At 39.7% G+C, this 24,499-nt stretch overlaps 2 protein-coding genes across 5 annotated transcripts; one reads left to right on the top strand and one right to left on the bottom strand.

Moving 5' to 3' along the window:
* Positions 1–273: 273 nt before the first annotated feature.
* Positions 274–9,791, bottom strand: necap1 (NECAP endocytosis associated 1). The gene is made up of 8 exons (XM_085396768.1): positions 9,551–9,791; positions 6,665–6,765; positions 6,367–6,471; positions 6,176–6,257; positions 5,099–5,207; positions 4,508–4,655; positions 4,166–4,262; positions 274–2,883 (listed from the first exon to the last, which is right to left on the bottom strand). Exons 1-8 carry the CDS (start codon positions 9,688–9,690, stop codon positions 2,829–2,831), a joined length of 837 nt encoding a protein of 278 aa, XP_085252894.1. The 5' UTR covers positions 9,691–9,791; the 3' UTR covers positions 274–2,828.
* Positions 9,792–9,996: 205 nt separating this feature from the next.
* On the top strand, positions 9,997–23,545 carry LOC146643178 (uncharacterized). 4 transcript variants are annotated; one of them, XM_085396546.1, is made up of 12 exons: positions 10,076–10,316; positions 10,617–10,763; positions 11,511–11,613; positions 13,183–13,290; positions 13,891–14,046; positions 15,383–15,511; positions 15,942–16,062; positions 16,156–16,331; positions 16,832–18,137; positions 19,684–19,830; positions 20,205–20,357; positions 20,890–23,545. In XM_085396546.1, the coding sequence occupies exons 4-12, from the start codon at positions 13,222–13,224 to the stop codon at positions 21,381–21,383; spliced, it is 2,751 nt and encodes a 916-aa protein (XP_085252672.1). In that variant the 5' UTR covers positions 10,076–10,316; positions 10,617–10,763; positions 11,511–11,613; positions 13,183–13,221; the 3' UTR covers positions 21,384–23,545. The 4 variants fall into 4 exon arrangements, with proteins under 4 accessions (XP_085252670.1, XP_085252672.1, XP_085252671.1 ...); XM_085396545.1 differs by having other exon boundaries at positions 11,511–11,729; XM_085396544.1 differs by lacking the exon at positions 11,511–11,613 and having other exon boundaries at positions 9,997–10,105.
* The last annotated feature ends 954 nt before the right edge of the window (positions 23,546–24,499 follow it).

The following is a 24,499-nucleotide window of genomic DNA, read 5'->3' as shown; positions in this document are numbered from 1 at the left end:
AGGAAAAATAACAGAGAGAGGGGGGAGAGAAAAAGGAGAGAGGATCAGAGCAAATGTGACAGAGATTGAATGAAAGAAAAAGTGCAAAAGAAACAAGAGTGTTTATTTTTCTTTCATGTCTGCGGTTCTGATTTATGCTGCTGAAGATGTGGCGTCACATTTGTGTCCCAGTGGTTCACCACACGGTCTTCTTGCTCCACCATCAGGATTGTTCTACATACTTATTCAAATTTATCACAAAGGATTAGAAATAATTAATCTTATACTCAAATGAATTCGATGCGGTTTCTCCTGGGGGCTTTAAATATTCAAAAATAATAATGACAAGACTCGGAGGGTCCTTTTAAAGGATTTATTGCCTCTTTCTCATTAAGTTGGTCATAAATCAAAAGGGTTAGTTCAGTGATTTTACAGCCAAAGTGGAATGAATGAGAAGTGGGAGACATTTTTAAATCTTAGCCAGCGATGCGAGCAATGTAAACAACAGACACGTCAACATATATCAGTCAGCCCTGTGTCTTAATGCCAATTAAACACAGCTCATGTGATTTGATCACAGCGATACTATGCAGACATATTCACAGTCAAGGCATGTTTTATGTCAGACATGTTCACAATCACCCAAAGCCTTCTTAGCACAAAGATTAACATTTCATTTGCTGCCATTAAACATTCATCAGATGATTTAACACAATCGTTTTGTTTTTCCCCGCCATAAATCCTGAGACTGATGTGTTCGAATCTCTTACAGCAAACAGATCACTTCAATGAAAGGAGCATTTCATTTTAAATAGGCCACAAAAGGATTGCCACTTTATTTAAGAAAACTCAATCATATTTAACACAATATAGTGTGTTCATCAGTCTCCTTTAGAGGTATTAGAGGTGGACTCTGTCACAGCCAGGTGTCTCAGATTTCTTTCATCGTTAAGCTAAGCTAACCACCTGCTTCAAATTCATGAGAATCAACCTTCTCATCTAACTCTCAGCAAAGAAGTCAAATGGTAGATTTCCCAAATTATCAAACTGTTTCTCTAATTTCCAGACATTATCCACAGACCATCAAACCTCGTACAGTCACCACTGTTTGGGACTCATGTGGAGATTCTTCAAATCTGCCAGATTTATTCTCATTTCCATAATGATGAGTTCACCAAACGGCCGTCTTTGCAGGTAAACTGCAGCACATGTGGAAAACTCTTCATGGTTGTTTCATTAACAGAAACCAGCAGGCTGTGAAAACTGCAAATGAAAATCTGGAGCACTCAGACTTCTTCCACTGCACAAAGAAACTGTCAGTTTGTTTTCTCATTTCCAATAATATTGTGTCTGTGCACCAAACATTTTCCTCTAAACCTTTAAATCCAGTTGATATAAATGATTACTGCATGTTTCATATAGAAAGTGAAGCTAAGCTTTGGGCTGACCTCTCTCACAGCAGTTTCCCCTCTAAAATAAATACAAAAAAGCAACAAAAAAAAAATAGAAATGTCTGATAATAAGTCCTACATTTCTGCTCTGATTCATTTTAACCAGACTTGATTATGTGTCGGTTAATTCAAGGTCAAGAAAATTACTTGGGGTGAAAAAAATAGCCCACTTCGCATTTGAGCAATTTTAATTTTTCTGCCTCCAGTTTGATAGAAACTGAGTAGGACATGCAAATATTTCATCCTTCTTAGCTTATGTAGTTCTTTAAACATGCAGCAAAATATGTAAAAATAGTGATAGTCTGGATTTGGCAGCTGATTTTCTGATTTGCAAATATATTAGCTAATCAGAAGCACCCAGAAGTAAACAAACATGATTTCATAATGTAAACATACATTTTTACATTTAATACACCAGAAAGAAAACTGTTAATGTATTCATCACTCACATATTGTAACATCAGCATCTCATCCAACTATTTCAGATTGAGCAATTTTGCAAACATGTGAATAATTTAGAAGATTATTGATTCCTGTAAAGATTTATTCAGGAAATTTGGATAATAGCAATTAAACTTGTGCCTCACGTCTGGAGATTCATGTACAAATTCACCTGTATTATCAATTTCTAATCAAACCCAATATGAGCTGAAGTTGTTAAATGTGAATGCTGACATACACGTGAGAATTTTGAGCCATGTAACTGCATCCACCCTGATGACAACGCTGTAATGCTCCACATTTCACAATGTGAAAAGGAGAGAGTAACTTAAACTCCACTTCAGAGTAAATTTATCATCTTATATAAACTCCTTCTGACCTTGATCATCATGATGCTTCATCAACTGTTCCTTTGTTTTTAGGATCAACATTACAACTACTCAGATCACTGCTGGAAAAATGAATAATTTACAGAATTAAGATTTATGTTCCAGTACAGAAATCATCGTATTTTCTTTTTTTAATTTGTCTCCTGCAGCCTTCACTTAATCTTTGCTGTGTTGCTCTTTACATGTGATTCACAGCAGGATGCAGAAAGCAAAGGTGTGTTGATGTAGTGCTCTGCAGTGCCTGCAGGGGGACAAAAACATTCCAGATCAAAAATGAAGCTCTGCTCGCAGTAGGAGCCACCTACTGGGGAGGAGATGCAGACACATGAAAGAGGAACACCTGCTACTCGGGACATCACGCATAGCCCTTAAATATCATTGAGATGGCGCATATAGAGTGATGGCCTTAACGCATTAATGCTTCACTCTCTCTGAGTGAAGTGATTCTACAGCTCTGTGGGTGTGTCATGTCTCTGCTTTGGGTTCAGTGTGTGGGAGTTACACTCAGTGTGATGCACAGGAAGCTACGGACACAGATGCAGGTGAGATGCAGGTCACGGTCGACGACTCAAAACTGGATCCAGTTTGTGGCGTTTTGTGGTTGAGACGGAGGTGGAGCAGAGCTGAAAACAAAAACTCGCAGTCAATTTCCAGTTATTCAGATGACATTTTGAAATTTAGGACAGGAAGTTTGTTTTGCTGCTGCCACAAATACTTAATTACTGTAATCGTTTATCAACAAATCAATTCTATTTAGTGTAACAAAAAGATTAATTAATATCTAAACTAATTGTTTAGATATTTTGTATAGTTCTTAGTTTCCCTGCAACAAAAGAATGAATAACTAATGACAAAGTAATTAAAAAAAATAAATCAGCATCAAACATCAGCCAAATACTTACTGTAAACAATTTTAAGTGTCAGCTGCTTTTACACACACACAGTAAACCTATTTACATGGCAAGTTTAGTTGCATTAGAGTATCTGGAAATATTTTTGCAACTTTTAGAATAAACACAGGCAAAAAAAATGGACCAAATTCCAGAACTGACTAATTAACCATCTTAATATGGCCCTGGACAATCTAGCAGTAAAACCAAAAAAGAAAACCCTCAAAAATTAAAAACAGGCAGTTTTGTGCTGAGGAACCTCACAGGGAATGACTTCAGGTAGCCTTTACTGCTATTTAACTTTACTAGAGTACAACATTTTTAATCACTCTTTAGTATAGACACGAAAAATTGTGACAAGTTTTTAGGCCATTTAAATGCTTATATAGCATTAAGTGACTTTTCTTTAATGTTAGTAATATTTTCCACTGTAACAGTGTTTTCTCTTTCTTTCTTTTTAAAGGAAAGGACATGCTAATATTAATGGGAATGGACCTCAGTATGCAAAACTGTAAGATGCAAATGGCAGATTTGTGCAAAACTGCTAGTTTACATTGTAGTTTTGATTCAGTTACCAAGTGTATGACCCTTCACTTGCTTAAGCTAAGTTGGTACGGCTGTCTGTGAAAAATATGTTCCCTCCTGCCCTACAGTATGGCAAGGTCAGTCCATCCCTGTGAAGCACCATGTAAAATCCATTTCAAGTGCTATCACATCAAAGGTATGTTTGAATGTCCTTCATCATTACTATGACTGCTATTCTCATTCTCTGTGTTTTTTTGCAGGTGCTGAATATTTTAAATGATTTATTAAAGAACTCTCTTCATGTGTGGAGGGCCTTGACTGGTCTACAAAAAACACAGAACTCAACTTCAACTGCTTTCAGCACCTTTCAAACCGGGAGCCAGTGCTAATCAGTGATATTCCTCCACAAAGTCACTTGTGGACAAAAGCTTAGAAAATACCCAATCCTTCAGTGTGCTCATACATTTAACACAAGAAATAATTTTCTTACCTTGCAGGAGCAGAAAATTCTCCCCAAAGAAGATCTGAACTAGTGTTTGACTGAACCACTGTGTTGGAGTTACTACTGTCCAGCTCCAGCAGGCAGCCTGACAGACGGAGACAGAAGCAGAGCTCATTAGCCTACGAGCTGGCACAGATTTTACTCATTTTCTGCAGCCTGAAGCTTGAAGACGAATGAGTCATCTAACAGCCACTAATTAACACAGTGCCTGTGGAAACGGGTCACTCGTGTACTCATGTTAAAGCTGCACAAAGGGGAACATCCCACCTGACATCTTGTGTGCACTTTCATTTGCTGATGAAGATGTTTATGTAAAGTCAGTTTGCATACCTGTCGCTGTGCTTCCCATCTGTGGGATGATGTTGTGATTCGATAACCCTGATGAAGGAGGAGGGGCTATCTTGCCTCCAGGTGGTGGTGGGAGAAGTCCAAATCCACCCGATCCTTGTGGGCGGGGCTTATCCCTCTTTTTCCCTTGCTGCAGATGGAGAAGAATGAAGTTAGGCTCATGCGATGACAAAAACAATGTATTTCTTCATACTTCATTGATAGTTAAAGAATTGGATCACAAACTGTAACCTTCAAATTTAATCAGGATTTTCATTTTTATGGGGTATTTCTGTTTTGTTTTTTTAAATGAGACCTAAATGTAAGCTTAATAAGAAATATCTGTATTCATTTGTCTGCCTGCACTCCTGGGTGCTCAGGCTGTTCTTCTGTCCTTTGCATCACTGTCAAACTCAATTCTGTTGTCATCACTGGTCCAATCATTTTCATGACTCATTGTGTCATTCTGCCTTTCAGACTCATTTGTGTGATCTGCCTCCACCCCATCCTTCAACAGCACAGCCCTGCATGTGCCTCTTTTATAGACAGATTTTTATCTGCATGTATTGTATATGCACATAAGCTGGTTCTCACCCCTATGTTGAGTGTGATGGTCTGCCCTTCCTTAAAGCCCAAGTCCAGCTTTGGTCCTGAATCCCCAAGCTGGGCATTTTTACTGAGTTCGGTCTCTTGTTTCACCCATCTGCAGAGAAGCAAGACACACAAACACACACTCTCAGCACTGATACAGAATTAAACAATGCACCTCAGCAGTTTTAACAACAACCACAGCAGCTTTCTACAAGCGCATCTCAAAAACAACACTTCACTTTGATGTGGAGTGCTTGTGTTGCAGACAGTTACAGTGAAAGAGAAAAATCAATACTCTGAATACCATTAAAGACAGGATGTACATCTGATGCGTATTAGATTCCTCAAACACTCAGAATTTACTCATTTTAAACAAAACTTTATTTAAATGCAACAGTCTAGCACACAGGTTTGATGAGCCCCTAAAACACTTGGTTTAAATGGTCAGACTTTCTCCCTCCTTTCTTAAATATTTCATATTGTATGGTTGAACCAAAACCTAAACAAACTTTTTTTTTCAGCTTACTGCTTCCCAACAACCACCAGCTAGGAGGCAGGAGGAGTTCAGAGGCTCAGGGTAGAGCCACTAGATGTGGCTCAGATGCCTCCTGGTGCAGGCTGCAAATACTTCAGTATCCCAGGTAGAGCTGAAGGAGGTGGGCATGTAGGAAGAGGGTGGTCAAGGCATCCCTGCTTAGACTGGTGCCCTTGCGACCCAGATCCAGATAAGTGGCAGAAGCATGGATGGATGCACCCAGCTCTGCTGCTTGTTATATTCATTTCTGAACAACTTCAGCCGGCTGAAGGCCTGTAAGGGGAATGAGGGCAGTACTACTACTTTTACTCAATATCATTCTGCATAGGAACATACAAATATCAGCATGTTTTTGGTCGGTTGCTTATTTGTGGTGTCTTGATCTGAAACTTCAGGAAATTCTGGCGTGGTCAGAATGGCTACTGGATGATTTGGCATAACCAGTGTTTCACAGACATTACATGTTTCAATACCCTGCTATCAGATTGTCAACAAAAAACAGAAAGTAATCCACTAAAACCACCAAACCACCAAATCCTGCTTACTTGAAATGATCCTGCAAAGCCACGTTGAAGTCAAAAGCATCCCCTCGGTCACCAAAACCAACTCCTATGAAAGCACTGCGACCTGCCAGTAAGAGATGATAACTCACATTAAGACCAGAAGAGAAAGGATTTAAGGTCTTTGAGCAAGGTTAAGAAATATTCTGGAGTTGCCGGGGTACTTAAATCCTCACCGTTGTCATCCTGTATCCGCAGGACAAAGTAGCGGCTGGAGTCGCTGACGGTTTCCACTGCTATACCAGGATACTCCTTCACTGGTGCCTGGGCAAACAGCTCCCCTGCAACAGCAGAGGAATGTTAAACCAATACAATGCAGAGAGGAAAAGTCGTGTTTCAGCACAGATGGGTCATAATTCTGAGTGCAAACATCACCACTAGCGTGACTTTCACGTTACAGCAAGTCGGTGTCAATTTTACTATAAAAATATAGTTTTAATGTAGTTTTTAGTGCTAAACCCAGTGATGTCATACCTGAGATTTTGTCCTCCAGTTTAACGTAGGCTGCTTTGCCCTTGGCTGTGATCCTCATTCGACCTGACCAGTCTGGAGCATCGAGCTTCCAATCAGCTGCCCTGCAGAAATTATTTGACATAGTTTAGCATTTTCAGAGCTGCAACTATCAGTTAGTCTGGTTACATTTCAATTAAATGTTAGTTATTCTCTCTGTTAATTGCTTTGTCTCTAAAGGGAAAAAAAAACATTGTAAATGGCTTCCAAACAAGACAAAGAAATCAGGAAAATGCTCCAACTCAGGCTACTAATACAGTACATTTCTGCTTAAAGAATAACCCAAACCTGGCTTTTGAGGTGTGATTGGCATAGTGGATTACAGGGCTTGAGGCATACTAGAGTGCATAGACATTTACCTATTTGCATATCACCAAATAAAGCTACAAAACAGACAATGGAAAGAGAAGTGATGCTTCTTGTAATGTATTTTTAATTCTTAGAGAATTTAATAACCTTTAGATTAAATGATTAGAATCCAGGGCTGCTTAAACAGTTATTTATTTTCAGGTCATAATGTGGCCTCATGAGTGCTGACAAAAGTCCAATGAGGTTTCACTTGTTTCACTGACACTAATATGTACAAAGTCCAAAGTGACTTCTTTTTATTGCTTATTTTGAACAATAAAATCCAGAGAGATTCAGTGATATTTGGTTGAAAATTTATATTTCTAACATCTAACAAATGTTTGAAGGTGGTATTAAAAGGATTTGTGTATTTTAAATGAGGAGAATCTTTATTTTCTCTCTCTGATATTTCTTGATTTAGGTGTTCATTTACTTTCATTATTGCAGTTTTAATATGTGCTGCCTCAGGAGCCACAAACCATTAGTGGAGGCTGCACATATTAAAGTGGGATTATTTATTTAATTGTAAAAGCAAAAATCCAAGGTTATTGCTTTAATGTGGTTATGTCATGAAAAGTAATTTTACTTTTTAGCAGTTTAATTTAAAATACTATTGAAAGTGTAAGAGCATTTTACAGAGAAATGGGTAAAAATGGGCCCATTTTTCCTCCATTCGTACCCCTTTAAAAGAAATCTTGAGCCTCCTGGTTTATCTCCAGAGCCCTTTTAGACGTTCCAGAATCACAAAGCAAATTACTTTGATTACACTGAAAATATGCATTTATTTTACACATTGGAGCTCTGGCTCACAAACAAAAAGGATGGTAAAAGCTGACACTTACACGTCACCTTTTTTTAAACAGAGATTTTGTTTTGGGTTATATTTTTGTGTTGCGTGATCAATTCAAATTATTTTTAATTAGTGTAATTTATTACTAAATTTATGGTCGGATATTCTTCTACACCTGCAGTAGAGGGGTGCACTAACAAGGTCCTCTTAGAGTCATGTTATTCCACATTACTCGGCTTGGCCTTCAGTAACACTTCAGGAATTTTGTAGTCATTTTTGACCAAGATATCTCCATCAGCATGCATGACAGACAAATATGTAGGACTGCTTTCTTGCATTTGGCAATATCGCTAAAATTAGAAATACCCTGTCTCAGAGTGATGCTGAAAAACTAGTTCATGCATTTATCACTTGACTACTGTAATTCATTATTATCAGGATGTCCTAAATACTCCCTAAAAAGCCTTCAGTTGATCCAAAACACTGTACCCAGAGTACTAACAGGGACTTGAAAGAGAGAGTATATTTCTCCCATTCTGGCTTCACTTCACTGGCTCCCTGTTAAATCCAGAATCAAATTAAAAATCCTTCTCTTCACATACGAGGTCTTGAATAATCACCATCTGATCTTAATGACCACTGTTTACTGCACCCCAACAGAGCACTTTACTCTCAGATGGCTCCCTTATTTTCAATTTTAGGTTAGGTAAGGTTTTTTACCTTACAGTATTAAGCGCCTTACGGCAACTCTTGTTTAGACATTACACTATAAAAATTAGACTTATTTAAAAAGATTTTTTATTAATGGCATGTTTCTTAGAAGTATGAACTAATTAACTGTTAGAGAAGTAATGATAATAGTAAATACTAATTTGTAGAGATACAATTTGGGGATTATTCTAGCTTAAAAGAGCTATATGCAATTATTAGGGAAAAAAAAGTGTTTGAACTCTTTGATTTAATTGCTTCTGTGACTGGGACAGAGAACTCCATAACATGGTTGTACGTGAAGGTATCATGGCTGCAGCCAACAATTTTCTTCATTCCTAAATAAAAAAACCATTAACTTAGATTGAAAAAACAAAAGCTGTTAAGGTGACTAACATAGAAAACTATGGAATTAGCAAATGTTCACATATTTTTTTAAAAAGCAGGATCCCATGAATATCAGCTAATAATTTCATCTGGTGGGTTTCAGGGAACAGGTGCAGGGAGAAAGGAGTGCTTCAGCACATCTTTTCCCGGCTCCAGGAAGTTAATACAGCCGTGCAGCAGAGCGGGATGGATTTGAAGATTTTATCTGAAAGGATCAATTAAAAGCAAACAGAAGATTTCAGACTGAAGAGCCTGAACAGTTTGTGGAGAAGACATCCCAGCTGTCACAGAGGAGAGTGGGACTATCCTGGCAAGCCGCCCGTATCGAGCCAGCATGATGACAAATACCCCCGGTCACATCTCTGACAGCTCAGCGAATCCCCGCACACCAAACAACCAACATTTCAGCCTCTCTTCATCTTCACAACACCTGGAGATGGACTTTCATCTCATCAGCTGCTTCCGACATCAGAGCATAAAGCCAGCACTGTCCCTCCGTGATTTGTAAAGCATGCGCTGACTATCGAGCAGTTAAAGTACAACACCCAAACCCGCCCAACAAACGCATTTAAACTGCATTTCACAGCAACATCAGCGAGACACTGGTGTGTCTTTACCTGTACGCTCGGTTTGAAGCTCGCGGCGGGATACGGTAAACGTTGACATCGGGTTTAACGCACAGGATCGACTCGTACTCTCCCTCGGCCGCCATCTTGGTCCAACTGTTATTGATGTGGGAGTTGTGGTAGTGACTCATTTATTCAGCTCTTTTCAAACGGGGGCATGTGTGTGTATGTGTGTATGTGTGTATGCGTGTGTGTGTGTGTATGCATGTGTGTATGTGTGTATGGTTCAGGGGGACCTAACTGACACACGACGTCATTTAAAGCTTAGACCGTAACCGTAGGCAACAGAAAAAAAATTATACTTTACTACCATAAAACTGAATGATATTTTAAATTTTAAACAAAAAGAAAATTATTTTTTGGCACAAAAGAGAACTAGATTGTTTATATTGGGAATTTAAATCAATCAATGAATAAATAAATATATAAAGACATAAATAACACTAATTTTGAGAGGGGGCGTGGCCTGGCAGGTGCTGAAAACTGCGGAAGCGGAAACCGTCCGGTCGTGTCGTCTCCTCGAAGATTCCTGAATATCTGCTCATGGTTAGTGCTTTATTTTTACTGTAAATATGCATGTTTGATATGCAAAACGTCAGTTGTAGTTTTGAACTAAAAGCAGGGGACGTTTCGTGGAATATATCCCACCATTTGAACACTAAAATCGGATATTTATGATGGAGCTCGCTGCCTTGACAACACCGCTTGGCTGTTAGCCATATTGACGCCTGCTGACCGTCTTCAGTCGCTCTCCGAGGTCCTGAAAACACCTACTCTGACTCTTGTTACAAACACCACGACTGCGTATCCTAAGACTAAGTATCCAGTTGCGCTAAACATGCAATTTTATCTTTTCTTTTCTTAAAATTTATCTAACATGCCCTGGTAGCTAACTAGCTTGTAGCTCAGCTAGATTCTGAGCTAACGTAGGTGGGGATATATGTTTGTCGCAGTGACAAAGCTGTCACCTACATTAGGTTAGTTTACGCTTTGCAGTCAGTTATGTGTACCTCCCACTGGTCAGCTCTTTTATATGTTGACTGGTTTCTCATTGCAGCGTTAGGATCTGGTTTCTGACATCCTCAGACAAACCAATGCAGGCAGGAGGAAGAGGGGATCAGCAGGATGAATGCTAACTGAGCCAGGAGCTGCACAAATACAACCGAAAGTTAGACTTTTACAACAGAGGACGATTTTACTGAAGGTATGTCACTGTGTTGTTCATGCGCGAGAACATATAGTTGCATTGCATATGATTTGTGTATTGATTACTGTTATATGTGGCATTGCCATCGTCAAAATCAATTGAGTTGTAGATTAAAAAGCAGGCCAGTAGGTCAGAGTTGTATTGGTCCAGAGTGAAGTACAAAAAAAAACATAACTTTATATGCAGCTGCAGACTGAAGGGTTTTGGGGGGGGGGGTTTCGGGCTCAAAGGGAAACCAGTATTCATAGCTGAATGAAAGAGCAGTTCTTTGACTGTGTCTTTCACAGTGTTTTTCTCCATTTGTGGCATCTACACCATGCATGACATTTAGATTTTTATGTAAGAGTTTTGCCTCTGCACTAGCAACTATAATGATTCCTATCATCTGACAAAAGCGTTAACAGACTGCTTTTTTTTTTAGTTTGGGGGCTTTTTTGAATTCATTTAATAGCACAGTGAAGATTACATGGACACACAGCAAATAACCTCAGGTTGGAGTCAACCATGGGCTGCTGCATCTAGCCTTGCAGCATATCTTGACTTGCTTAGCCTACGAGCTAATTGAGCATCCACTTTAACAGAATTTTCTAAATAATTAATTAAAAAAGTTTGTGCAGATGCATGTTGTAGAAATAACAACAAATAAAAAATGATTGTCACTGAATGACAAGGCAAAACTTGGCATTAACATGCCTCAGCGAAGCATTAGGGAAACAGTGGCTAATTCCCGTCTCGGCCCTGCAGGTGGTCTATTATTCAAGCTCGAGTCCTCTACCACAGGCCTAGGATTTTGAGGGTCCTGCGCAGTATCTTTGCTGTTCCTAGGACTGCGCTCCTCTGGACAGAGGTCTGTTGGAGCCACTCGCCTAGCTTGGGGGTCACTACACTAAGTGCTCAGATCACCGCTGGGACCACTGTTACCTTTACCCTTGACAACTTCTCGAGCTCTTCTCTGAGCCCTTGGTACTTCTCCAGCTTCTTGTGTTCCTTCTTCTTGATTTTGCTGTCATTCACTATTGTTACGGCCTCTTCCTCTGCTTCTCCACCACTACTATGTCTGGTTGGTTAGTTATCTCTAGTTTGTCTTTCTGTATCTGGAAGTCCCACAGGATCTTAGCTCAGTCATTCTCGACCATCCTAGGGGGCGTCTCCCATTTTGACCTTGGAACTTTCAGGCCATACTCGGCACAGATGTTCCTGTATACTTTGCCAGCTACTTGGTTATGGCGTTCCATGTGTCCCCTGCCTGCTAGCATCTTGCACCCTGCTGTTTGTTTGCATTTGTTTCACATTTCACGTTCAACATACGTTGCCCATATGTAACTTAGAGGTCACTCAAATTTATATCCATGATGGAATTTTGTTCAAGTTGGAGTGAAGTTTTCAAAAAGCAGTGTAGGCCTGGCCTGGATTTATAATAATAATAATAATATATAAAATGGCATCATTTATTAGTATATTGTCTGTTTTTATGAATGATATAAAACAGGAAAGTATAAAATAACTTGAGCTTTAGAAAATAAATGTCATAGAGCTATTGTGACTTCCCTTTTGACTCACCCTGTAATGCTGCAGGTATCTCTGCTATAAAGACAGAAGCAGGACGGTCAAATTTAAAACTGACAAACTCACTCAGTTTATTTGTATAGATTATACAGCTGTCGGTGTATAAAACAAACAGGTGTTTGATGGGAGGATCTCCTTTTCATGTTAAGGGCTACTGAAGAAATAGCTTGATAAACGACTCGTGGGCTTTTTAATTGTAAAGGTTTGATTGTGATTACAGAAACAAAGTGTTGCTGTTTGAAACTATAGAAAAAAAACTCCACCTGAGTCTCCGTCCAAGTGCTCACTCTCTGCGGCTCATAAAGTGAGCCCATCAGAGACGCTGCACTTCAAATTACACCAAATCTTGTGAGTGTTTTTATCACACACATGCTCCTAGACATGTGGATCTACAAGATTTTCAGTCATTATTATAAGTCAAAGTCTTGTGCTGCTTCACTGATTGTGCAACAAGCTGAAAGATGGGGTTTATCTTCTTCCAATTTGCTGTCTGATGAAAAACTGATCTGAATAGGCCAACAGCTAGGTAGTTCCTGGTCCAACATAACATTTTACTGGGTCTTAGCAATCAGAACACCAGTTATGTTGAACCAAGCAATCTGACTAAAATAAAGATAGCATTTTCACAAAACAATAAACCTCTGCTTCATCTCCATTATCGACCAACCGTCAACTACAAAAATGATGCACAATTAGCAAAAAAATGTATATGTGGATGTAGCTTCAGATAAAAGTTAGGGTAAATTTCCTTGGTAATCGATGTAGAAATCCCCAAAAATTTCAAAAATGTTACATTTTTAGAACTCTTTGTGTTTTCTTTTGCTTTGTTCTCATGTTTTCTCTAAATCAGATCGCGGTGGTTTGATTCCCCACCTCTCCTCCGGACATCATGACGTCTTCTATGCTCCGTCGACAGCTGAAGAACCTGGTCCAGAACTACTCTGAGGCCGAGGTCAAGGTAGGAGAAGCTAGATTTAAATTGTGTATGACCTCAAAACCATAATGTTTTCAGCCTTTCAATTCAATATTACCTCATCCAGTAATGCAAATAATATTTTAAAAATTATGTAGGTTAAATTTAGGAGGACAATAAAGGTAAATATTTATTATGTAGTCTGTGCATCATTGTATGCACAACAAATAATACATTTCTGGCATGTGTTTGAACACTAGTAGCTTTAAATTCAAGTCGTCTGGTGTGGTAACAATTGCTTATACTTTAAGAGGTTAGAGTGACTAAAGGGTTACTCAAGTAAAAACCCTACTAATTAAAACAAAGCAGAAACCATCAATTTTAAGCCCTGAACCTGAATTTCTTAGAGTCAAAGAAAATATAGAGATGAACTCCTTTTTTGGATGCTGATCTCAAACATGATCAATAATGTCCTTGAGAACTGATTACTAAACATCTTTGGTAGCATGGCTCATGTAATGAGATGCCATGCTGCTGCCAGTCCTCCAAAACCCTGATGTTAACATTTTATAAGTTAGCATCTCAAACTTTCAACTTTCCTGAAGCTGTTTTGGCCTCTTTCTACTCTCTTTACTTCTGTTGCAGGTGAGAGAGGCGACATCCAATGACCCATGGGGCCCATCCAGCTCTCAGATGGCCGACATTTCCGACCTAACGTACAACGTTGTGGCCTGTAATGAGATCATGACAATGCTCTGGAAACGGCTGAAAGACGACAAGAACTGGAGACATATCCACAAGGTGAGCGACGGTGAAGGAGTAACACTGGAACAAAGAAGGGTTTGCTTTAGAGGATAGATGCTGGTTTCAGACATATATTGGATTCTTCGGGGATGAGATGTTAAGTGTGGAATTGTCCATTTATTCACAAAAAAGATGGGAAACATTCATCTTCAGATATAGTCAGTTTCTGTCTTCTGTTACTCATCTCTACAATGCGGTGCCCATCTGAAGTGAGGGTTATTTTTTTATTTTTTTATTTTTTTTTGCAGCTACAGTTTCCAGATGTCCCTTTAATGCACCACATGCAAAATCATGTTATGTTGATACAGCTACACGATACAGTCACTGAATATGTCTGTGTGATTGTGCCTGTTCAAAACATGGCTGTACAGATTGTGTGTTGCAGTTTGCTCCAAACTACATGAATGACTGACTGAAGTCATCTGTCACAGGAAACAATAAATCAATAAAATTAACACAAAAGAACTAGTTTGAGTTTTAATCCATCACAGTGTTGATTGTTTGAATTAGAGTGAGGGCAGCATGTAAAACCTCATATACCACAGCTTTTGTTTTATTTTTGTGATTAACAATAAAAGGATTGTTGCATTGGTTAAACTCCTCAACTATTCCCCAAGCCTCTTACCCTTAAGTTTCATAACACTGTTTCTACTTGTTTCCTGTGCAGCCATTATCAAATGAAAAGCAAAAATAATCTAATAAAACAGACTGTGTAAGTTGAATTCAGTAGAACAGCATAACAGTAAGCTAGCACATAGGGAACCCTCTATCAGCTTGGTGTGAGGGTTGGTGTGACACAAGAGGATGCGGAGAATAGGGTGAGATGGAGGCAGTTGATCTGCTGTCACGACCCCCTGATGGGACCAACAGAGAAGATAGAAGGCATTCTTCATCTAAGTAGCATGTACAGTATCTATATAGGAATATGCAAGGTTTTAAAAATAAACATTTAACTTTGTAAAGTTTTTTAATATTTAGTGTTTAAAAAAAAACAAAAAACCTTACAGCAAAAATATATTTAGTTTCTCTTTAAAAGCACAGTTTAGTCTATTAAGTGGCAGTTATTACTTTCTGAACATCAGCTGTATCACTGCTTCCATTTCAGCTTTGCCAGTCAGCCACATGACTCAGTGTTGGCTCATCAGTTCCAGAGAAATTATGTCTTTTCAGTTGTTTTTCTTATCTTTCATCCATTGCACCAATATTTTTTGTTCCTTTTTACTTGTCCTATTTATTCCCTAATGCAGATAAAACAAGAAGCATTGTAGTGATAGGAAACTGCATTTTTATTGTATATAAATGAGTTTGTGTTGTCATGTGTTTTTTATCCTAGTCCCTGACACTCCTGGAGTACCTGCTGAAGACCGGTGATGATCGCGTGCTTCTGAAGATGAAAGACAACATCTACATTGTCAAAGCTCTCACAGAGTACCGCTTTGTAGAAAAGGATGGCAAAGATCAGGTGATACACACTTCCTGATTATGTCAAATGGATGTAGTCTTTTAGGTTCCATTAAAGGATTTCATGCTATGCATTAAGACAGTTACTGGTACTATAATATTTATGTCATTAACCTTCAGACCAGGTTTACAGCAAGAATGAAAGTGTAGTCTAGGTTTGCTGCCTCAATCACCTTAAGATACTCCTAACTGAAAACCTTTTCAGAGTAACAAACACATTTAATTTCTCTACAGCATGAATAAACTTGTTTTTTTTTTTGTTTTTTTTAATCATGTGCTATAGTTTGTTTTAAATTAGATCTTGAATAGTTCTGATCTTGTTTAGCAAAAAGCATTGGGGTTTTCTTCAAGCACAAGTATTTCAGGCTTAAATAATTTTTCTGAAATGGTCAGAGCCAAGTGAACGCTTATTGTAGCCATATTTGTGCTAGGGTGTAAATGTGAGAGACAAGGCCAAGGTTGTTCTTGTTCTTATGGAGGACGATGAGAAACTAAAGGAAGAGAGAGAGTTTGCTGTCAAAACCAGAGAAAAGACATCAAAAAGTGCAGCTGGTAAGCCTTTTTTTTATATCACTGCTATATACTGTTGTTCCAACAGGTTTTCTTCACTGATCATTTATATTCTTTTGCTTACTTTCTAACCAGCATCATCTACGGACAACGTCAAGGATCCAAACTATAAGCCCTGTTATGTACCTGGGGCCTCAGGGCTTCCATCTTTGGACAACATACCCTCTGTAGCTGACTTGACGGCTTCCTTCGCCGCCCGCAAAGAAGAGCGGCTTAAACAGGAAGCTGAGAAGAAAGAAACAGAGAGACGGGTAAGTACAGTGCACAGGTGTAGAAAGATCGAACATTACGCCAATATGATGCTGCCAAGAGGCTCTATTTCAGATAAAAAGCCATTGCCGATAAATGGTAGGCTAACGAGGAAACTCTCCAAACATTTAGCCAATGTGTTTACATTTGAAGGCCTTCTGTTTTATTAAAGTAAACAAAAAAATCTCAATAGGCAGAAGTTATATATTGAGAAGCCCATTGCAGATTCCTATGATGTGTTGCAGTTTGATCTCCATTGGTTTTTAGGGCTGCCTCAGTCCAAGAACCTGCAGTCTATCCAGCAACTATAGTAGTAGTAGTAGTAGTAGTAAGAGTCTAACCTAGCTATATATTTTTAATTACTGTATGTGCTGATTAAGAACAACTATCGTCTGTATTGTGCCATTAAATGGAGGTTAGCCACAGCATATAGCATTTTGGTATATGAAATTATTATGGCATATGAATTATTTGTATTAACCATTTTGCAACGATATGCTAGGCCAAGATGAGTGAAGAGGAGCTAAAATGGGAGGATGCTAATAAAGGTTCTGATGTTAAAACTGATGCTTGGGGAGGAGAGAAAGAAGAGGAAGTAAAAACGGACCCATGGGGAGCCCCCAAAGAACCTAAAGAGGCCGTAGATCCATGGGGCACCCCCTCAAGACCTGACACAACTGAAACAGCAGCTAGCAGTGGTCCCTGGGGGGCTCCAACAAGTCCTGATAAAGATCCATTTGCAGCAGATCAAACTAATGATGATCCTTTTGTGGCATCAAAAAATGGGGAAGATCCCTTTGCGGCTCCGAAAAATGGGGAAGATCCTTTTGTGGCACCGAAAAATGGGGAAGATCCTTTTGCGGCACCGAAAAATGGGGAAGATCCCTTTAGTGCATCAACACCTTTCAACACCCCAAAGGACAGTTCAGACCCTTTCAGTGCCCCCAAAGACACGGAGGATCCATTTGCTGCTCAGAAAGATGAACCAGACCCTTTCAGCTCTTCTAACAATGATCCGTTTAATGTTCCAAAGGATGATCCTTTCAAAGCTCCAAAAGATGACCCATTTATCGCCCCAAAAGATGATCCTTTTAGTGCCCCTAAAGAAGATCCTTTCATTACCCCAAAAGACGATCCATTCAATGCACCTAAAGACGATCCATTCAATGCACCTAAAGACGATCCATTTAATGCACCTAAAGACGATCCATTTAATGCACCTAAAGACGATCCATTTAGCTCTCCAAAAGATGATCCCTTCAGTGCAAAAGCATTAACACCCCCTAAAGAGGACCCATTTGCAGAACCGTCATCAGGGAAAGAGGACCCTTTCACTGCTCCCACAACACCACCTAAAGAAGATCCTTTCTCAGTGCCAACCAAACCTGTTCAAGATCCCTTTGCTGCACCAACAACACCACCCAAAGAGGATCCGTTCTCTACACCATCTTTACATGCAAAAGATGACCCCTTCGCTGCCCCAACATCTCCACCTCAAGAGGATCCCTTCTCCACAACATCTAAACCGACCAAGGAAGATCCCTTTGCTGCACCAACAACACCACCTAAAGAAGACCCATTCACAGCACCATCCAGTCCACCAAAGATAGATGCCACAGATCCCTTCGATGCCCCTCTAGTGAGCTCGCCTCAGAGTAGCACAGCTGCATGGGGAGCCCCAGCCACTTCTCCACCAGCCACCGGGTCAGATCCCTGGGGGACCACGGCAGGTGCTTCTTCACCTACCAGTAATTCTGATCCATTTGGAGATGCATCCAAAGCAGACAATGACCCATGGGGGCCTTCAGGTAAGAAACAAACAAATAAATACTTGTATATGGATAGTACTTCTCAGAACGTAAAGCTGAAGAATTTTGCTAACTTCTAACCGGTTTGAATTAGTCGTAGTTCAAAATGACTGTTATACTTATCTGAAAAAAGATGCCAACTTTTTTTCATTGGCTGACCCTTATCAATAGAAGGTGGGTGGGGCTGCTGTGCTCACCACTCCTTGCACTGAGAATGCATTGTAAGTAGGTGTATATGCCTTTCATTTCCACTGTGGAGTTTTACATGGCACTTTAAAGTGCACACATTCACAAAAAGGCATATCAAATTCAAATTTTATTTGTCACACACACACAACCATACACAGTATGACATGGGGGTGAAATGCTTGTAGCTGTACAATGCCCGACCATTAAATGACAGAAGAAAAGTTTTACAATATTTACAATTTACACTTTACTACAAAAATTTACAAATTAACTTAGGAATTTACAGTAAAGAATGTGCAAATAGCAGAAGAGATTATAAAGATAAGGATTATAAATTATAGGAATTATAGGATTATAGGAAATGTGTGGTGACGTGTGTGAGAGTCCAGTCTTATAGTGACGTGTTTGGGAGAGTCCAGTCCTACACCTGGTTCAGGCCCCGAATAGCCTGGGGGAAGAAGCTCCTCCTCATTCTCTCTGTTTTGGCCTTAAGGGAGCGGAAGCGCTTCCCAGACCTCAACAGTGAGAAGAGTCCATTGTTGGGATGGGAGAGATCCATCATAATCTTCCTAGCTTTGGACTTGCACCGCTTGGTGTAGATGGACAGCAGGTCAGGGAGCTCTGATTGAATGATGCGTTCTGCCGAGCGCACCACCCTTTGCAGATCTCGTCTGTCCTGCTTGGTGCTGTTCCCAAACCAGGTGCAGATGTTTGCCGTCAGGACGCTCTCGATGGTGCAGGAGTAGAAGTTCTTGAGCACCTTCAGTGGCAGATGGAAGTCTCTAAGTCTTCTGAGGAAGAAGAGACGCTGACGGGCTTTCTTAACCAGGGTGTTGATGTGACAGGACCATGACAGGTCCTGAGTGATGTGGACACCCAGGTATCGGAAACTGTCCACTCTCTCCACTGGCGTGGTGCCACTGATGATGAGGGGTTTGTAATTCCTCGCCTGCTTTGTAGTGAAGTCCACGATCAGCTCCTTAGTCTTGCTGATGTTTAGGAGGAGGTTATTCTCCTGGCACCAGGTCTCCAGGTTCCTAATCTCCTCCAGGTAGGCCGTCTCGATGTTGTCGGAGATCAGGCCCACAACAGCAGTGTCGTCAGCAAACTTGACAATGGAGGTGGTGTCTGATGTGGCTACACAGTCATGAATGAAAACTGATTTTGGAAACTGATTTTTATTAGTTGTAGAAAGACCTGTGACTGAATTTCTGTACTTACATCACATGTGGCACCTTTATGTCTTTGTTGAAGAAGGCTGAGTAGCATGGTCCAAAACTCTGGAATAACCAGAGGAGTTAATTCTGTCATTTATTTCTCCATCACCTGAACCTGTCTGTTTAATTTACTCATCTAGCTTTGGCTCCTGCCAGTACAGACGATGCATGGGGTGCACCTGCTCCACCTTTAGACTCCTCCCCATCTAGTGACCCCTTTGGAGATGGAGCATCTAAATCCAATGACCCCTGGGGTGCATCAAGCAACACAAGTGGCAATGGCACAGGTACATCACATTCTACACACTGTCTGAATACATGTTTGTGTCATTTATCCATTATTCCCATGAGCAAACACTGATTGTCTGTATAATCACCTATAACACACTCTGCTCTGATTTAATTGACTAAATGTTTGGCTTGTCTTTAATTAATATCCTGAAAGTGGGGACTCGTTAAACCTTCATTATTGTGTCCATACATGGTGATTTGCACTTGTCACCATTTTCCTTGTTTTCATCCTCATTTCCCCGTCAGTCAGCAGTCACCTAACAGTCTTAATCTATTAACCTTCTCTTCCACTTTGCTCTCTCTTCTTCCCTGACCTGTCCCCAAAAGAAAACACCTTTTAGAGTAGAACTGGACCTTTATTTTATTGCAGGAAAGCACTCGAAGCAGGAAGACGCGATGTATCGAAAGACTGCTTCCTTCTTGGGCTCAGCAGAGGCATCACTGGTTGACTTGGACGATCTGTTTTCATCTGACCCTAAACCCAGACAGCGCCCTCTCATTGACGCCCAAACACAAGCCATCGGTAAGGACAGAAAAAATGACGCGTCAGTCTGGGTGAAAAGTAACTTTTCTGACAAATTCATCATGTGGAAATATTTGTGGTGCACTTGACTCAAACGGATGCATGAACACCCTCGAAGACCTGACAAATGAAAGTCACTCCCTGCTGATTTTAAAAATGCATTCCACTTGTGTTCGTCTGAAGTCATTCAAAGATAAGATGAGAGGGGTGATGGCTAATATTTATCAGTAGGTTTGTATGGAGAAACTTATTGTGGTCGTGTGTTTTACCTCCCCTTCCTGCCCCTGTGGCCTTGCTGTAGTGTGTAGATGTTGTTCTGTACATTAGTGTGTGTGAGAGAGCATTAGTGAAGTTACTCTGTATAAAGACTAGTGTACATTAACCAGCAGATGTATAACCCTTCTCACCCCTCTCTCTGCTCTGCCTTGGCACATTTTCTCTTTACTGGAATTCTTCAAACTGTGTTTAACTCCCTCCCTCCGTCCTTCCCCCTCAACCCTCCATCTTCCTGCCACTCTCCTTGATTTCCCAGGCACTTTCAAAACAGCGGGCATGACATCCAGCCCTTTGCTAAAACCAGGAGCTTTTGCTGAAACATCACCCTCATACTCCAACCCTTTCATTTCGACCATAGCTTCCCCCCATGGTGCACCAACTCCCACTTCTGGAGCTAACAATCCTTCAGCATCATTGAATACTCTGGAAATGTCTAATTCTTCCATCAGTATGATTCAGGCATCTCAGATAGGTCCAGAAACACAAATGATACATCCCATTTATATCAATGAGAGTCCACAATTAGGACACAACATGAACTCCCCCATTGGAGGAGTGGGAATGGTGCAGTTTGGATATCCAGGCTCCATCTTAATGGGAACTGGAATGATTCACTCAGGTGTCTTTCAAGGAAATCACCCATCAGGTGACGGTCAATTTAGAGGCTCCGTCCCACAGGCTGGCGCTGAAGTCGTCTCAGGCAGCGGGTCAGATGAGATGGTGAACAAAAATAATCCATTCCTGTTCTGACAACTTGACATGTAATTTGGATCTCTGGAATCACCAAAAAGGTAGTTTTGCATGTTTAGTGCTACAGTTTAGTGTATGCATTCTCATTAGGATCAATTTTAGAGCAAAATATCTGAACCTTACTTTGAAGTGTCTCTTTCCCCCAAACCAATGCAAAGTTGTTCTGAGTAATCACCTTAGCCTGTAATGGAAATTTCTATCTTTATGGTTGTCGAGCCTTGGAGGAAGACATTGTTCTCCATAGATAAGAAGGGGTCACAAAAAGGTAAAACTGATGTGAATCATGTGATGTGGCCTTTGCAGTGACCTGCTGTGGCAAATCTAGATCAGCATGTTTGAGGGTGTTCTCCACCGCCATTATCAAAACACCAAATGAGGCAATATCTTTAAAAGACAGGAGTTCATCCCTCCAGTAGAGTTCCAGAGACGTGAGTCATTTTTATACAGAACTAGGCTGAGAATTAGCACAGAGCACAAGAGCCCACGTATGACACATTCTCACTGAATCATATGCTTTTGTTTGGTTTGGACAAGCAAGCTGCCTGAGAAGAGCAGGAGACAGGACGCACATCTACACTCCCTAGTGATGAACACACAGGATGATTATCTGTTCAGAGCTCACCACGTGGAAGCTGGCATTCACAATTCAAATATATAGTATACGTGGCAGTTTTTATGTTTCTAAGCTTGGTTGTCAAAGTGCTGTTGAATTTAGCCAGAAGGAAATGACAGTACTTAACATGTACGAAGCAATCTAAATATTTGACATGGTAAACTTACATCTGTGTCTTTCTAGAAAGAAGGAAACAATCGACAAAAGTGGTGTATTGATAATGGGAAGTGGTGAGTATATATTTATACATATTTAGAAGCATAAACATGCAAAACCACCTAATGATGCTTTAATAAAAAACCCTTTCATTCCTGAGCTTACACTAACCTCCCCTGAACTCAAGATGCTGCCCATGAATCAAATATATACAAACACAATGTGTACAGCGTAATATATATAAACAAATACACAGATTATTAAAAAAAGAGCAAAGTAATTCTTATTTAAAAATGAATTTATTAGATTTTTTCCTTTCCCTGCACAAGTGTGACAAACTGAGAGCACCTCAGTGTGTCTGTGTGGAAATCCTAAAGAGTTTTCGGTGTGTTTGAGTGTTGTGACAGGACCTGTAAATCTTTGACTGGGACATGCGTCACTGTAGGATTGTGTGTGTGTGTGTGTGTGTGTGTGTGTGTGTGTGTGTGTGTGTGTGTGTGTGTGTGTGTGCAGTATTTTGCTGATGTAAATAGTGGAAGTATTTACAAGTAAACCTGGAAATATACTGTACTGTATATCAGAGTGTTGCAATCACAAGTAACTATTTATTGATCTATTTATTAATTATTAATTTATTGCTTGGTTAATTATTGACACAGCAATGAAATCCAACAAGATCCAAGGTCAGGTGTAACTTTCATTTCAGGCAGGCTGGCCTGGTGGTATTGATCGTGTGATGTTAACTGACTTTAATCTGATTGGTTGTTTAAATATTTCTTTGTGAATCAGCTCGGTAACCAACGGTGGCTTCATCTTCCCGTTTAGCTCTGTAGACATTTTTGAGTCATTGTGTAATTGTCTTCTTGGTTTCCCGGCTCTTTCTGAGGAGAAACTGAAATACCGTTTTGGCGAAATTAAAAACAGAGTTCAAGAATATCAACTTGTTTAATGTGTATGCTGTTTGAGCGGACGTGTATGTGTACTTGCTCCTCATTTACTTCAACACAAACATCTGAAAGGAGACTAAATGGTTGTATTTTCTCTTCTTGTTACATTTTACTTTGAAAACTTAAATGGTAGCAGGATTCATCATCATCATTTATTAGTTTTGAAAACTGTAAATTAAAGCCACAGTGAAGCAGGCAAACCTGATGAAGGGATCACATGGCTTTGTGCTTCATGGGCTGTACGAGTCCTTACTGTGTTACTGACTCGTTAATATGTGAACGTTGGTGGAAAAACAGACTGGAATACAGTCTAGCTTCACATGACTATTATTTCTCAGATTTAATTTTGTATGAAATGAATTTATTTTGCTGTGTATTAAAATGTATAGTTGTGTTGTAAACTGTGACAGTACATTTGAGAAATAAAACGATTCATGATACAGTCACTCTGCCTCTTTTGGGTCTGGCTGTCCACAGTGGATCCCTCAACTTCTCAAATCTCACTTTTCTTAACCTGAATTATTTCTCACTCATGATTTCTGTCTTTGAGGACTTTCTCACTGTCACCACTAGAGGGCCATGATTACCAACATTTACACAAAACATTTTCCAGCACCCGTGCAGAAGAAACGTTTAAAGCTATAAATATTTGCACATTGATAAATTCCGCATCGTTAGCAAATATGGGATTTTTTTTTTTTTTTAGTTATTACTATCATTATGATGTTTAAACCAGTTGTCTTAGATTTTTATGGAATAAATATGCAGACATACAGCCACAAATTGTCAAAGTTAAATAACTGTCTTCAAACAGTATCTTTAGCCTATATTTATTTGGCCACAGCATTAGGCCTGCTTTAATTATTCATTCACTCATCATTCATTAATCTCCTGATTAATTTAGAAGTGCAAGGGTGAGTGGAGGGCAGATGAAGCCATTACAGATATTGGGCACAAGAGCAGAAAATATAGGATTGACAGATGAGCTGAGTCCCTCCATTCATGAATAGAGGGCTTTAGTGTCTTAAAAACAGACCAGGGCAGATTGGGAATTTGACAGTCAGCTTCAGTCATTTTAGGACACGATGGTCAGTTGAGACCTTGTGTCGCCTTTTGTTTTTTTGTACAGTAAGTAGAGTTATATAATCCTAGCCATCGCCTTCATACAGCGGGATAGATTCAGAATAATGACCATGAACAATTTTTTCTGCTCATTACGAATCCTTGAACTAATTAAACCTCTGTAAGCTGATTCTGAATAAAAAGTGTCACCATATTAAGTGCAGGTTTTCCTTTAACACCTGCCCAATTAATTAAATAAATAAATCACAACCTGACAAAATTTTCATAATTATTAAAGTTTGTTGTACTTGAGTCCCTCTTTAAACCAGTTTGGATGG

The sequence above is a fragment of the Rhamphochromis longiceps genome, linkage group LG22 (assembly GCF_057381845.1).
Source record: "Rhamphochromis longiceps isolate RC_006_pf linkage group LG22, R_longiceps_female_GT1.1, whole genome shotgun sequence".
Taxonomy (NCBI): Eukaryota; Metazoa; Chordata; class Actinopteri; order Cichliformes; family Cichlidae; genus Rhamphochromis; species Rhamphochromis longiceps.
Note: the sequence above shows the minus strand (reverse complement) of the source record. Positions and strands in the feature narration are given on the sequence as shown.